Source organism: Macrosteles quadrilineatus, unplaced genomic scaffold, assembly GCF_028750875.1.
Source record: "Macrosteles quadrilineatus isolate MER2022 unplaced genomic scaffold, UCM_ALF_1.0 Scaffold_2__2_contigs__length_208266976, whole genome shotgun sequence".
NCBI classification, from domain to species: domain Eukaryota; kingdom Metazoa; phylum Arthropoda; class Insecta; order Hemiptera; family Cicadellidae; genus Macrosteles; species Macrosteles quadrilineatus.
In genome coordinates, this window is record NW_026542595.1 from 45,350,068 (window position 1) to 45,364,135 (window position 14,068).

Sequence of the window (14,068 nt, forward strand, 5' to 3'; positions counted from 1 at the left end):
TAGAGATATTCCGTAGCTAGGTCCATTACCAGGTGTGCGGCGAGGAGTTGCCAGCCAAGCCTCTCATTGACGACATGTAAGTGGTAGAGATATTCCGTAGCTAGGTCCATTACCAGGTGTGTGGCGAGGGTGTTGCCAGCCAAGCCTCTCATTGACGACATGTAAGTGGTAGAGATATTCCGTATGGCATTCCGTACAATGCCACCTGGGTCCATTACCAGGTGTGTGGCGAGGGGTTGCCAACCAAGCCTCTCATTGACGACATGTAAGTGGTAGAAATATTCCGTAGCTAGGTCCATTACCAGGTGTGTGGCGAGGGGTTGCAAGCCAAGCCTCTCATTGACGACATGTAAGTGGTAGAGATATTCCAGAGCTAGGCCCATTACCAGGTGTGTGGTGAGGGGTTGCCAGCCAAGCCTCTCATTGACGACATGTAAGTGGTAGAGATATATTCCGTAGCTAGGTCCATTACCAGGTGTGTGGCGAGGGGTTGCCAGCCAAGCCTCTCATTGACGACATGTAAGTGGTAGAGATATTCCGTAGCTAGGTCCATTACCAGGTGTGTGGTGAGGGGTTGCCAGCCAAGCCTCTCATTGACGACATGTAAGTGGTAGAGATATTCCGTAGCTATTACCAGGTGTGCGGCGAGGGGTTGCCAGCCAAGCCTCTCATTGACGACATGTAAGTGGTAGAGATATTCCGTAGCTAGGTCCATTACCAGGTGTGCGGCGAGGGGTTGCCAGCCAAGCCTCTCATTGACGACATGTAAGTGGTAGAGATATTCCGTAGCTAGGTCCATTACCAGGTGTGTGGTGAGGGGTTGCCAGCCAAGCCTCTCATTGACGACATGTAAGTGGTAGAGATATTCCGTAGCTAGGTCCATTACCAGGTGTGCGGCGAGGGGTTGCCAGCCAAGCCTCTCATTGACGACATGTAAGTGGTACAGATATTCCGTAGCTAGGTCCATTACCAGGTGTGCGGCGAGGGGTTGCCAGCCAAGCCTCTCATTGACGACATGTAAGTGGTAGAGATATTCCGTAGCTAGGTCCATTACCAGGTGTGCGGCGAGGGGTTGCCAGCCAAGCCTCTCATTGACGACATGTAAGTGGTACAGATATTCCGTAGCTAGGTCCATTACCAGGTGTGTGGCGAGGGGTTGCCAGCCAAGCCTCTCATTGACGACATGTAAGTGGTAGAGATATTCCGTAGCTAGGTCCATTACCAGGTGTGCGGCGAGGGGTTGCCAGCCAAGCCTCCCAGAGTCACTAGATAATGTCTCCCACCGGGGCCATTACTTTTACATGTGATCAGTCGATGGGGTAAAAACGTTCCTGCAGCCACATAGATGGCCTCCACTTTTTATATTGAACCAGGTTTAAGGCTTAGTACTATTGGAGGAATGATTAAATTTTTTATAGCTTAGGGGTGACAAAAATTGATAAAAGTCCGACGTAAATTGTTGCCAAAGAATTATAGTTGTATAGATAATTATTTTTCTTAAATATAGTTTAGATTATTTGTAAATGAAAAATACTAAGTAGTCTCAAACAATTATCTTACATAGAAAAATCGTTTCAATGACTCCACGAAAATACCTCCAACACTATCGTTTTCATATTATATAGCAGGAATAATTGTTTTTATCGGGGTCGATGTGTTCAGTCTTAAGGCGTTTTGTATGAACTCTTTTGCATTTATAACGATATAAATTACTCATTACTTCTTGGTTTAAAGCTCAAATGGTAGTAATAACAATGTAATAAAAAATGTAATACAAAAAAGTTATATGTAGTTTATTTTATTTTTATAAATAGGTTCATGCACAATGTTTATTTCTATTAAGTATGACTTTCTCTCAAATTCAATACTCTAATAGATTTTAAAACAGTAGGCTCTGTGCATAGTTAATTCAGAGTTACATAACATTTTACCTTTTTGTATTATCATAAAAATCTGAACTGAATGAGCTTAATATTGAAAAATTTAAACGTTATGATACTACAGTAATTAAACTAGTAATACAACCAAGTGTCATTCAAGATTTTCATCGTCATTTGGAGTTAATTGTCAGAACAAGCGAAATGGTTATAATCATGACGGGTGCCATTTCCTTTCTGGGTCAATGGAACTGTCGTAGCATAACGTGTTTATTAACCCTGCGTTTCATCTGAAACTGCTAATTGGTTTTCTATGAAATTATATAACTGATTGACTATTTAATGTAGCATTATTACAAGGATTTCACGTAGGACGATGTTTGCAGATCCTCCTATAGTCACGCTGCAGCTAGGCACGTCACTGAAGCCTCATCAGATCAAGGAGGGAGATGACGTCTACTTCGAGTGCAACATCAAGTCCAACCCCAGAGAACACAAGATATCGTGGCATCATAACGTATGTGCACTTTATATCTGACCTAATTATAGTGTCATAAAATTTGTTGATGTAGTAAATGACCTAAATATTTGTATTCACAATACAATACATTGTACTATAGTAAATTATTACAACAGAAAATTGCAATAGTAAATTCTACTACAAACATGCAGTAGAGCTTTAATAACTGAAAATTGTTATTACTCCACATAACTGAAGTCTCAAATTTTAAAAGCTACTTTAAATTTAAATGCTTAGTTTATCTCAATAATTTTGAAATGTAATGAACTTAGAATTATTACTTGTAATTTGATGCATTTACAGTTCACTAGTTCCTGCTTTTATTAATCTGCACTGGTAATATTTCACCATCGCAGTTCCGTTTCCCCCCCAAATATACTTTCCTTTCCTAATTTGGCCAGTATTGTGTGATGGGGGCCTCATTAACAGAGCAATAGTAGTAAAGATTAAACAACTTTGACATAATGAGATGAGATCAGACTTTTAGAGGCTGGCTACGAGATATATGAAGAGTTAACTTTGGCGTTTTTGACTCTAGGTTATGACGTAGTAATGTTACAATATAAATAAAATACTTCCAAATATCTCACAGTTTATTTATTTGCAGTTTCAACAATCGATTTACTAATTTAATTTTTCCTTTGTACTAGTTTCATAAAGCCAAGTGTGAAACTATCCAGTACAACTACTAGGAGAATCGCAGCGGACGCAGCGCACCACCTGCAGTTCATGTGTCTGTATCGGTGCAGGTGTTGTTGAAAGTGTGAAACGTTATCTCAAAAGTGTGACAAATTTAGCAGGAATGTGACTGCGAGAGAGTTTAGTATTCCCAGTTCAATATGGCGACTGCTGCTATCGGCTGGATCCAATTTCGTTATGATATTGCGCCGCGCCGCACCGCTAGCTATCACGTTATATGTAGATTACGCGCTCTTGTTGTCTCCATACAATTCCGTACGTGCCCGATATTCCTTTGATTGTCTACATCTCTTTTAGCTGGCCTTCTAAACATTCTAGTTCTCCGTTTGTTCATTTAGTTATATTTATAACTAGACTAATTTAAAAGCAAATGCTGTCTTTTAATTCAATAGACATATACTTTAATTGACTTTGTTTGTCCACCTACAAACTTGGCAGTGGCTATTTATCGATGCATGTCTACCGAAAGATAATAGTATTTTGAGATAATTACACTCACATCTTTATTTTTTTACATGAATATATATATTGCTTAGAACACACTAACACATTATTGAGTCTGTTTAATATAAATGTTCCATAGAATGTAATAGAGAATACAACACTTCGAATTATAATTTTTTTCTGAGGCAGATTGATGGATACAATGATTGTTCCTGAATATGTTTAAGGGTTACAAAAATATGTCTTGGCTATTAGTCGATAAATCTGGCATTTTCGAAGATCCTAGAGTGGCTTCTGATATTTTTCCGTGAGGTTTAAGTATGATTGCAAGGTGATAGGTTATGTGCAAATACAAGTTGCATCCTTCATAAAAAAGCTATAAGTCTGCAAGGACCGAAGGCTATCTCTCCTCGACAATCACCTCCTCAACAAGACGATGTCCTCTAAAACTGCGATAAAACCTCATTTCATACAACACAACCTCCTGTATCTTGCTAAGCTATATTATTATAATCTGCTAATCTCCAATGCTATACCATAACCTCAAGTTATCTCCTAAACTATTCCATAACCTTCCAAACCATACTTTGAACTCATATAACCACCTTAATACAGCATAACTAAGTATACAATTAATTCCTTCTGACACATATTACAGGGCCAGGTGCTGACGCAGAACATGTCTAGTGGTGTCATCTTCAGCACACACAGTCTAGTGCTGCAGGGGGTGACTCGTCATCACGCCGGCAGCTACACGTGTGCCGCTGTCAACGCTAAGGGCGAGACTACTAGCGAGCCCGTCTGGCTCAGAGTGCAATGTGAGTTAGTTACATATGTGAATGTCGCATCACTAATAGTACAATATTGTTTGTATAACGTTTTGCAATCTGGTTGTGTAATGTTTAAATATTATGCAGACCTTAATCAGTGTGTTAGAAAATGCTTTACCAAAACAAAGTACTAACAATAACCAGTTATGAGTAGGTAAGAAGGGAGTTTAAGTTTTAGTATAGTTTGCACTTCATTTAGAATGGGATTATTACATGGCTTCATACATAATAGAATATTTTTAATGTTTTGAGTATTTGTTTTTGTATATTTGACTCATTTATGAACTCCAATAGGCGTTATATAGTTCTTTAAGACCTGTTCTCTGAAATTTCTAGGTTAAATAAAAGTTTGGGTTTTTTTCATTTCTTTACTTGATGTATAAAGTAGGCCTAACTTAAGGTTGTCTTAGGTTATTGAATTTTTTTCTGTACTGATACCATCAGAACTTCTTTGTTTTTTTTCTCCTTACAGTACTAAATAGTTTTCATATTTCGTTAACTTATTTTGTACCTACTGAGATTATAATCCAGCCGTCCATAGAAATAATTCGGTTGAAAAAATTATCATATAATTACGTTAGCGAAATAACACAAAAATAGATTAAAGGCTTTATCTTTTTTTATATTAAAAAATAAATAAAAATAAAATAAAAAGAATATATACTACTTATATACTGTGAAGGGATCTCTATTTGTAACTCATTAAACATGGATAGTGACCTACAAACTGCAATTAATCGTGTGCTATATTAATGCATCGGGTGTTAGAAACTGAGGGATGAGAAGCAAGTAATTCTCTGTAATGGAAAACGCCGGGTTTAGTAGGTTGCGTGGTTGTCAAAGACTGAAAAGCTCATCTTGTCGTTATAGCAAGTAATAGCTCTGCGTCGGAACAGGAGCTGCACTCGCAGACGCCGCTTGATGGCTTTGTTATATAATAACTGATATAAGCAGCTGCGCTTCTATCACTTATAAGTTACACTTCGCTTAGTCTTCAACTTGTAGTTACCCTATCGACGCGTAGCTTTAATTTTGAAGTTGATTTTTATTAGAGAACACGTTTTCAGGGGAAGCAATCTTTCCGGACAATTTCTATTACCCATTTGGACAAAATCGTTAAACTACATAATGGATCGTTCGTTATTGTAACCTAAAGCTGTGATTTAATGTCAAAACAAGCATCCATAAGCTGGTTTATAATCCTTAGAAATTTTGCTTATATCTTGTCAGTTCTAAGCTTAAACTAATTGTAAAAAATACGACACATTAAAACAAATTCAATTAAAGGTCATGTTGCATGTTATTGTTTATTGGAAATTCAAAATCTTTCGTTCCATATCAACACCGGGCCACACCACATAACATTGCTGCATTAAGCCAAGTAGTAAGCGGCATTGGCATGGTAGGAGAATATAATCTAGTTAGATTGGTAGGTGAATATAAACTATATCAGCTGTGTGGTCAGATGAAATTAGTTTTACAAGAATGTTATTATTACAGTCGCACCAGTGTGTCGACTAGACGAGCCTACCATTGTCGGGGCCTCTATAGACGAGGTGCTGCGGGTGCGGTGTGAGGTACAGGCCGACCCCAGTGACGTCAGCTTCGTATGGCAGTTCAACAACAGCGGGGAGAGTTTTGAGGTTCCTCCAGAGAAGTACGCCACAAGTAACGGCAGCACCAGTGAGTTCCGCTACACGCCTACCTCCGAGCGGGACTATGGCACCCTCACGTGTTGGGGGAAGAACAACATCGGTCGTCAGGTGGAGCCCTGCGTGTATCAGCTCGTCCCAGCCTGTGAGTTAATCATCAGAAAACATACAGCGTTGGCAAACAAATAATTGTATTCTTGTTTGTTCCTCAATCAAAATTGAAACTAAGGCAAAGTTAGATTTGGGCAAATATTTAAAATCTTTACCTTTTTACAGATTTTACTTGTCTTTACTGATTTTACGAGATGCATGTATATGTTTTGGAACAGTAGCAATCCTCAGGTTTGTTAAATTTTAACTTTTAACAATACTGATCTCGTATTTGTCTTGGATTTTTAAACATGCAATATGAATGATCCCCTTTTATTGTAAACATTTATAATTTAAAGATGAAGTTTTCAAACCCACAACAAGAATACGAAATAATAATAATTTAACGTTTCCAGAAAAGTTCATATTTACACTACGTAAAAATGAAGCAGTAAACTAAAGCCAATAATTAGCTTATAGGTACATAATCTAATATTGTGTAATATTTGACAGCCAAGCCGAGCTCTCTACGCAACTGCACTCTCCGCTCCACTGTCAACACTACAGGTGACTGGCTGGAGGTGGAGTGTGTGTCTGGGTTTGACGGTGGAATGCCACAATCCTTTCATCTTGTGGCTATTGATCCTTCCTCCAACCAGGTACACAACGTGCAATCGTATGGGTAAAATTGTTTCACTAAAATTGTTTATTGTTTCACAACACCCATTTTGACAATCGACTTAAAAGACATTCACATATTTTAAATGCAATGGAACTTATACAACTGAGGATTAAAATCTTTACTTTAATTTGTGTCCAAACCAGCAAAGATATGAGGAATAATTTGATGGATTATCCAGAGCGCTTTATTCTTTTACCCAACCCGCGATGTTAAACTTCTGTATCCTAAGGGTGATGTCTTCTTTACTTCACTCGGTGAATTAAAGTTTCAAAAACTCACTCGGTGAAGTAATGAACCCCATTCATATAACATTGAGTCCTCAACTTAATAAAATATACCTCTATGGAGCCAACGACGTTCAACGCTAGAAATCAGCTGTGCGCTTCATTGTTATTGTTACGCTCTAAAGTATTTTCCTAACCTAGCTTTAGTTTGTAAAAGAACCATACTGTTAGAAGATGAATGAAATGGGTAATGAAAAAATTGTACGTAACCCCCTGTATATTGTCGGGTCACGTAAAATCTTGTACGTTACACGTTAAGCAAGAGCTTTTTTACATCACTTAGGTAAATTATGCAACTCGCATCCGCTCGATGCACAACATTCACCTGCTTGATGTAATAACGCTCTTACTACACTTGTCACGTAAATAGCTATTACACTTCGTTGTGATAAAGTTCATTGTTCTATTCTTTTCGTTCCTCGATATTCTTTAAGGCTTATACTTGCAGGGTATGTGTACATTGATGTGTGTTTGTGACGTAGGTGAGACTGAACCTCACAACGTCCGTGGTGCCGATGTTCCGGGTAGATCTCGCCGCTCTACAGGCCACCACACTGCAGCTGGTCATGTATGCGGCCAACCAGAAGGGCCAAAGTGAACCTGTTGTTTTGGAGGACATCGCAGTACGTGACGCAGAGAAACGTACGGGTGGGTTGAAATGGGTTGAAATTGGGTCTGGTTTGTGAGAAGGAATGATAAAGTATAGAATTTTTAGTCCTGCACTACTCATATGTTATTAAATTAGCTGATATTAGTCAGCAACAAAGTATTGATCATCTCACACCTTTCTACACTCATCCTTTAACACATGTTTAGGTTAAAATACGCATCAAGGTGGCGTCCCCACTTCAATTGAAAATGATAATTAGAATGATATCATCAAAATAATAAGTAAACATATGAATAAATCTTGTGAAGCATCCAATCTTATGTTTGTATTGAGAGGTTCCCCGAGTTGCAGTATTTGTGTTACATTTAACCTTGTGTTAATTTAATGTACTAATGAGTTCATTCAGATTAACTCTCTAAGCTAAATTATGTTGTTTTCTTCCTCATATATTCATCGTGATTTATTTCTTTAAAAAAATTGTTTTATATTGGCTTATAAAATGGACATTTACTACACAAACATTTAGTCTATCGTTTTTACTAGAACATGTTTTTTTTATACATTTTTTTAAAAGTTGCCATTTTAATAAAAAATGGAGAATTAAAAAATCATAATAAAAACACATAATAATGAATCCTTGTCGTTATTAAACACATTTTATTGACTGTGAGAAAGAGTGGGACATTCGACGCCGTTTGAAAGAAGCCTCGATAGTTCATTGTTGGACATTTTAATTAAAAAACATTCTTTTAAAGGTTCCTGAAATCGGAATTGTTTTAATAGTATCTCAATCGGGGGCCATGATTACTGCGAAGAGGGAGTAATTAGAAAAGTTGGACTGAAAACCGTAAAAAGAACTCATTAAGCACTGTTCAACCGAGCTGCATAAAGAGCTCTTGGAATTGCTAGGGTTAGTCTTGACGGACTTCATTAGTTATGTGGACCATATTATCACTGTTTCTTTTTGCAAGTACACGATGCACTATAGAAAACCCACTAGTAAATAGAAACTGAATAATTTATATAAACTATTTGTAAAATGTGTGTTTTATAGTTTGTCTTTTTTAATTTGATTATCCTATTTATTAATAGGCATGCATGTTTCTTGAAAACATTTTTTCTTAGCTTGCGTACAACGCAGGGAAAATCTACACATGCCGTTAGATAGGTATGCCTAAAGATGTACAGAATCCCTTTATAAACTGAACTAGGCTCAAAAATACAGAACTAAAACACATAAATGAATATGAAATTAAAGGACCTTATGGGTTGCCATACTGGTAATGAAATAACAACGAAATACATAAACAGAAGAATAGAAAATCAAAACAAATGGAAGAAATTCCAATCACATATTTTATTTACAGCGTGGGATGAAAATAGAGAAATATTTTTGGTGGAGTTTCCGACCACGAGGATTAGTTATAAATACGCAATAGAATGCAATAAATTTCGTCTGATAATTTTAAACTAATAAACCTCGAGTATAAACATATAACCTGTTGGTGTTGCAGAATGGGTCAGTAGTGGAGTACACAGCATCAGCCTGAGCAGCTTGACCGTGCTGCTCGGGGGAGTGTTGTGTGGGGTGGCGACTGCTGTGCTGATAGTGATAGTGCTGGTGATGTCACGGCGACGTCAGCAGCCACAACACCTACACGAGATGAGTGTCAAACAGCTGGAGCTGAGCCACCCTCACAGTGACCAGCAGCGATATGTCGTCTCATACCAGCTCAAGCCAGAGACCAAACAGCCCGATATTCTATCGAGATGTAAGTTACGCGCATAACTTGCTATTTAAATCCATCACTCTAAATAAATGAAATCAAACTGTACCTTTTGAAATATTGAAATAGCTCCAGGAGGCATTTTAGCATACTAATGAATAGTACCACTGCCAAAACGAGGGCGACACAGCACATATTGCTATAAGTCATACAATTTCACAAGAAGGGGATTTGTTTCTACCTTCACAACTTCTTCCTATCTTGCATTTAGCAAGAAAGAAACAGTCCTACACAGTTCATCAGATAGAGTCTAAAAGCTTTTTTGGATTTAAAGCAGCTGGAAAAAGAACTCAGGATTCTGACAGTAAACAAAAAAATATGAACCAAACATCCCAGTTCATTGGCCTAGCATGGTTGATTGGTAATAATTCAGAAAAGGAAATCCAAGGCAGATAATGTTCAAGACCAGCCATCTAGAGGAAAACAACAGGAGACTTATTCTCAAGAGAGTGGTTGAACCAGCCCCTCTTAAAGTGCTCTATAATCAACCCTGCAATATCTCCGCAGAAAAATACAAAGATCTGTTTTTTTCTTTTTTTTTTCTTGCACGAAGCCTAAATCCCATTGTAAGAAGTGCAGAACACGTGAATAATTTTTAATCCCTTCCGCATAAACGAGAACCTTATAAGACTTTACTTTTTGCTACGAGCAAAAACAATTCAATTTAGTTTTATAAGCATGACAAGTTTTTTTTTTATAAAGTAGGTCAACTATTTATTTTGTTATGTTTGCAATTAAAAGGAAATTATGTTTGTTTTGTATGATGGATTTTTTCGGCTCGAAATACAGTGGCCTAAAATTTGTAATTTTTTACCAAATTATATTAGCTTATTTATTTACTTTTAGAAGGTTGTTGTCTTCTTTTATTCAGTATTTTAATTTCAAGTTCTAAAACTGTTTTTTGCTTTTTTAAATTGGATTATTCTTCATTATTATTTGTCATTGTAATATTATTGTATCTATTCTCAGTTATATTCATATTCCCCTTAATATCTCGGATAAAAATACATTTATTTAATGTAACAATAGTGCCAATTTCTCTGGCGTAAGTGTTTTGAAATGTTACATTCCCAATCACAAAGTGACGTAACTGCAGTGTTATATATAAAAAAATTCCCCATAAATAGTATACATTTTTGTCATAAATTGACAGCAAAGTGTTACTAGACATCTTTAACTATATATAAAAAATAAATGTAGAAATTAGCTTTAAAAAAATCAAGGTATACAGAGTTTATAAAAACGCTTATTTTTGTTTTAGCCACCCTGTAAAGTAAGGGTTTTACAAGTACACCACTTCGTGTTTGGGCCGACGAAATGAGCCAATCCAGCTAGGAAAAATATTCTTGTCCACCATACTAAAAATGAAAAAATATGACAAATGTGATTTTTATTGGAGCTTAATTGTAATGTTCTGTTATTAAAAGATGTGTTTTGTTACAGTATCGGACGAGCCTCAAGAGAGAGATGCTCCTTCGATACCTTACAACAACGGACCAAGTGTGATGGCTACTTTTGTGAGTTTCATACTTTCTTGTGTTTAAAAAATACTTATCTTGTAGTTATTTACTAAACGTATATATTGTGAAATGAAGCCTAAATGATATTGCTACAATGTCGACTACATGTCATATTAGGTGATTCAGATATCTTATTTTACCTTTTTCAAAAATTGCCTTCTGCACTAACTGATCATTCACGATTCAGAGCTATACGGATTAAAGAAACAGTATTGTGAATGTTGACATAAGCTATGTCCCGAATGTTTACTTGGTGGACATAGTGTTACATGAACTGTATGTTTCAGATGTCGCCATGTACCAGTCCCACATGTTCGCTACGGTCGGCGGGGTCCGGGACTCTGCCCCTGCGGCCCACGACGATAGGCTTCCCTCACAGCTCTTCGCCCCCGTTGCCGCCTGCCCCGCCCCACGTCCTCGGTATGAACGGCACCCTCCGTGCCAAGGAACACCATGTCCTATCAAACTCCATCCCCGGACCAGAGAGCTGCGTATGAACCGCAGCGCTCCGTTAGACACACCAACAATCAAATAATTTAGCTACATTAAGTTCCATCTAAAATTACATGTCATAAAATTTCTTATTTCTATCTTTAGATTTCAATAATAAATTAAAACTTTTTACAACATATAATTTATTCATCTTATCTAATAAGGACGCTGGTCAATAGTAAATGATTCTTGGTTTATTCATAAAAAAATTGTAAACCTAACAACAATGTATCAATAAAATAAATAAACATAAGCAACAAAATGGTATTACATGTCTGTTCTAACAATTAATTGTGTTTCCAATCAATATTGTGATAATAGGCTAAAAGGTTTAATCCCCGTTAACTAGATTTCTAATGCAAATACAATATTTCAATTAGTTGACAAATGTTCATCGCTTGTGCCGAAAACAATTATTGTATCAGGATATGAAAAAGTGTATTATAGCTAATAAAGGCCAAGTACTGTTTAAAAGTATGTAATATAATAAAGTTGTTTTAAAAATGTACTACCATTGAAAGCAAATGCATCTTAATCATAAATTTCGATGTTTATAAAACATTATCAGTAAAATGAATTTATCAAACAAAATATTATTTGAAAACCATAATATAAAACGCATTACAATTTGAACTCCTGCATTTACAGGACTAAAAGTAGTCAGACTGATTTTGTAATGGTGATTAAAACCGTTAGTTTGGACCAAATATTTCCAATAATGACATTGAAAAGCCATTCTTGGTCATTCATGTTATATAGTTTTAGTTTACAAATTTATTACTTCTTGAACATATTCTTTGTGAATAATACATTTCTGCTCCACTGACTGTTGACTATTTTCACATATCCATATCAATAAACCACATTTTCCTTTGCAATACATGTGTGTATATAGATAATGAATGGAACTTAAGCTACAAGGTTTTTGTAAAACTAGTCAATGTGTTCATTTGTTTATACATTTCCTTCATGTTACACAACGACAATATTAATGAATAAATGTTTTGCCTCATTAGAATCTTTTTTAAAGAAAGTTTTTAATAATTGTAGATGTGCCTTTAGTGGGTTCCATTGTACTTTATCTGCTATGAAAACTTTTCAACATCGTTTATAGTTTTAATGAAAGGGTGTATTTTTTTAAACTTCGTTTTACCTGTTGGTTTATTAAAACAGTTAGTTTATTTATTGTTTTCTCAATTTGAGAGGATAACTGAATGTGGAATATACCTTAATGGGATATACCATAAGTATAAGTGTCCTTTTAAACACGAATACGTGCAAATTAAGTCAACTGTAGCCTATATTCTTATGTTAACGACTGTATTTAGAAAAATTTTATTCCGTTTACAGATGTAAAACACATAGTATAATTTACAAGAATTACTGATTATTAATGATTACCTAATTCGAGAATGGGTGATTAGTTTGTTAATGAATTCTTCCATTAACATGTACATTTTGTAAAAAAGATATTTTTAATTTGCATAGTAATAATTTTTATTACGGTTGTACATATTAATGTTATGCTTGTCGATGAAAATAAAGTAAATGTTTTATAATACTTTAGTATTGTTATTATTTATGTCCTAAAATTTTGAAATAAATAAATAGCTTGAAACCGGCTTTAAACATCACAATTAGCAGTAAAATATAGTATATTACTTGTTTGGTCTTTTTTCCCACACTGGACTTCCACGAAATTGGTAAAATAATTAAAATGCCAAATTTATAAACTTCAAACACATATTAAAAAGTCTGACTAATACATATTTTTTAACTTTTCAAATATTAAAAAGCACTTTTATTACTGGAACATTTATTTGTACGACTTTTTGTTGAAGTAAGTGTCTATAATAGTATGAGATTATAACACTTTTAGCGCCAAGTATTTTATTCAAATATTAATTAAATATTTTCTGAAAATAATTAAATTTGGCGGAGGTAATTGTATAAAACAACGTGCTGTGCAGCATTTCGACGGTCATATTATATACCATTAAATAAATATAAATATAATGGACTATTGTTAATGTAAAGAAGACATTTTCAATACACAATGCACACACTACGATAAAGAACATTTCACGAAATATTGAATTGTGTTACCAGTTGCAACGAACGGGTCGTGTTCTGACAAACTTTTATAGTTATGTCTGTAAGTTTCTCACACAACTTTCTACTAAATACAATCATATGCGAAGTCATATCTCTAGTAGTAAAATGTGGACCTGTCAAATGATAAACAAATAGACATTATAAAAACTGTTCTACTTTCGTCGAGGAATATACCATTTATATACATTGTAAGAAAGGGGATTAACCCCGTACCCACGGTGCTCATCTATGCAGACACTCTGTTCACATTACACTTAGTCGACCAGTTGGTGTGAACAGAGTTGAACAGTAGCATGAGCATCGATTTACAAATTCCTTTCCCAGCTGATGTGAGCTAGGCGATGACCGGTAGGGCTGACTTCCAAGAAACACCGTTAACCTATTTATAAGCCACACACCCTATCGGTAATCAGCCAATGAGAAGGGCTAATGAAGAAGATGGAGGGGTCAAGACTCTTGGAGCTGG

General features: G+C 35.8%; 1 protein-coding gene across 2 annotated transcripts in view; it reads left to right on the top strand.

The window, feature by feature from the left end:
- Positions 1–12,928, top strand: part of LOC128986435 (synaptogenesis protein syg-2-like) — a 339,320-nt gene extending 326,392 nt beyond the window's left edge. For both annotated transcript variants that reach the window (XM_054406805.1, XM_054406806.1), the window contains exons 8-15: positions 2,264–2,394; positions 4,199–4,358; positions 5,871–6,167; positions 6,626–6,771; positions 7,561–7,726; positions 9,203–9,460; positions 10,919–10,992; positions 11,283–12,928. In XM_054406805.1, coding sequence (XP_054262780.1) covers positions 2,264–2,394; positions 4,199–4,358; positions 5,871–6,167; positions 6,626–6,771; positions 7,561–7,726; positions 9,203–9,460; positions 10,919–10,992; positions 11,283–11,492 — 1,442 coding nt within the window. In that variant the 3' untranslated portion in view covers positions 11,493–12,928. The remainder of the gene's footprint in view (positions 1–2,263; positions 2,395–4,198; positions 4,359–5,870; positions 6,168–6,625; positions 6,772–7,560; positions 7,727–9,202; positions 9,461–10,918; positions 10,993–11,282) is intronic.
- Positions 12,929–14,068: the final 1,140 nt, after the last annotated feature.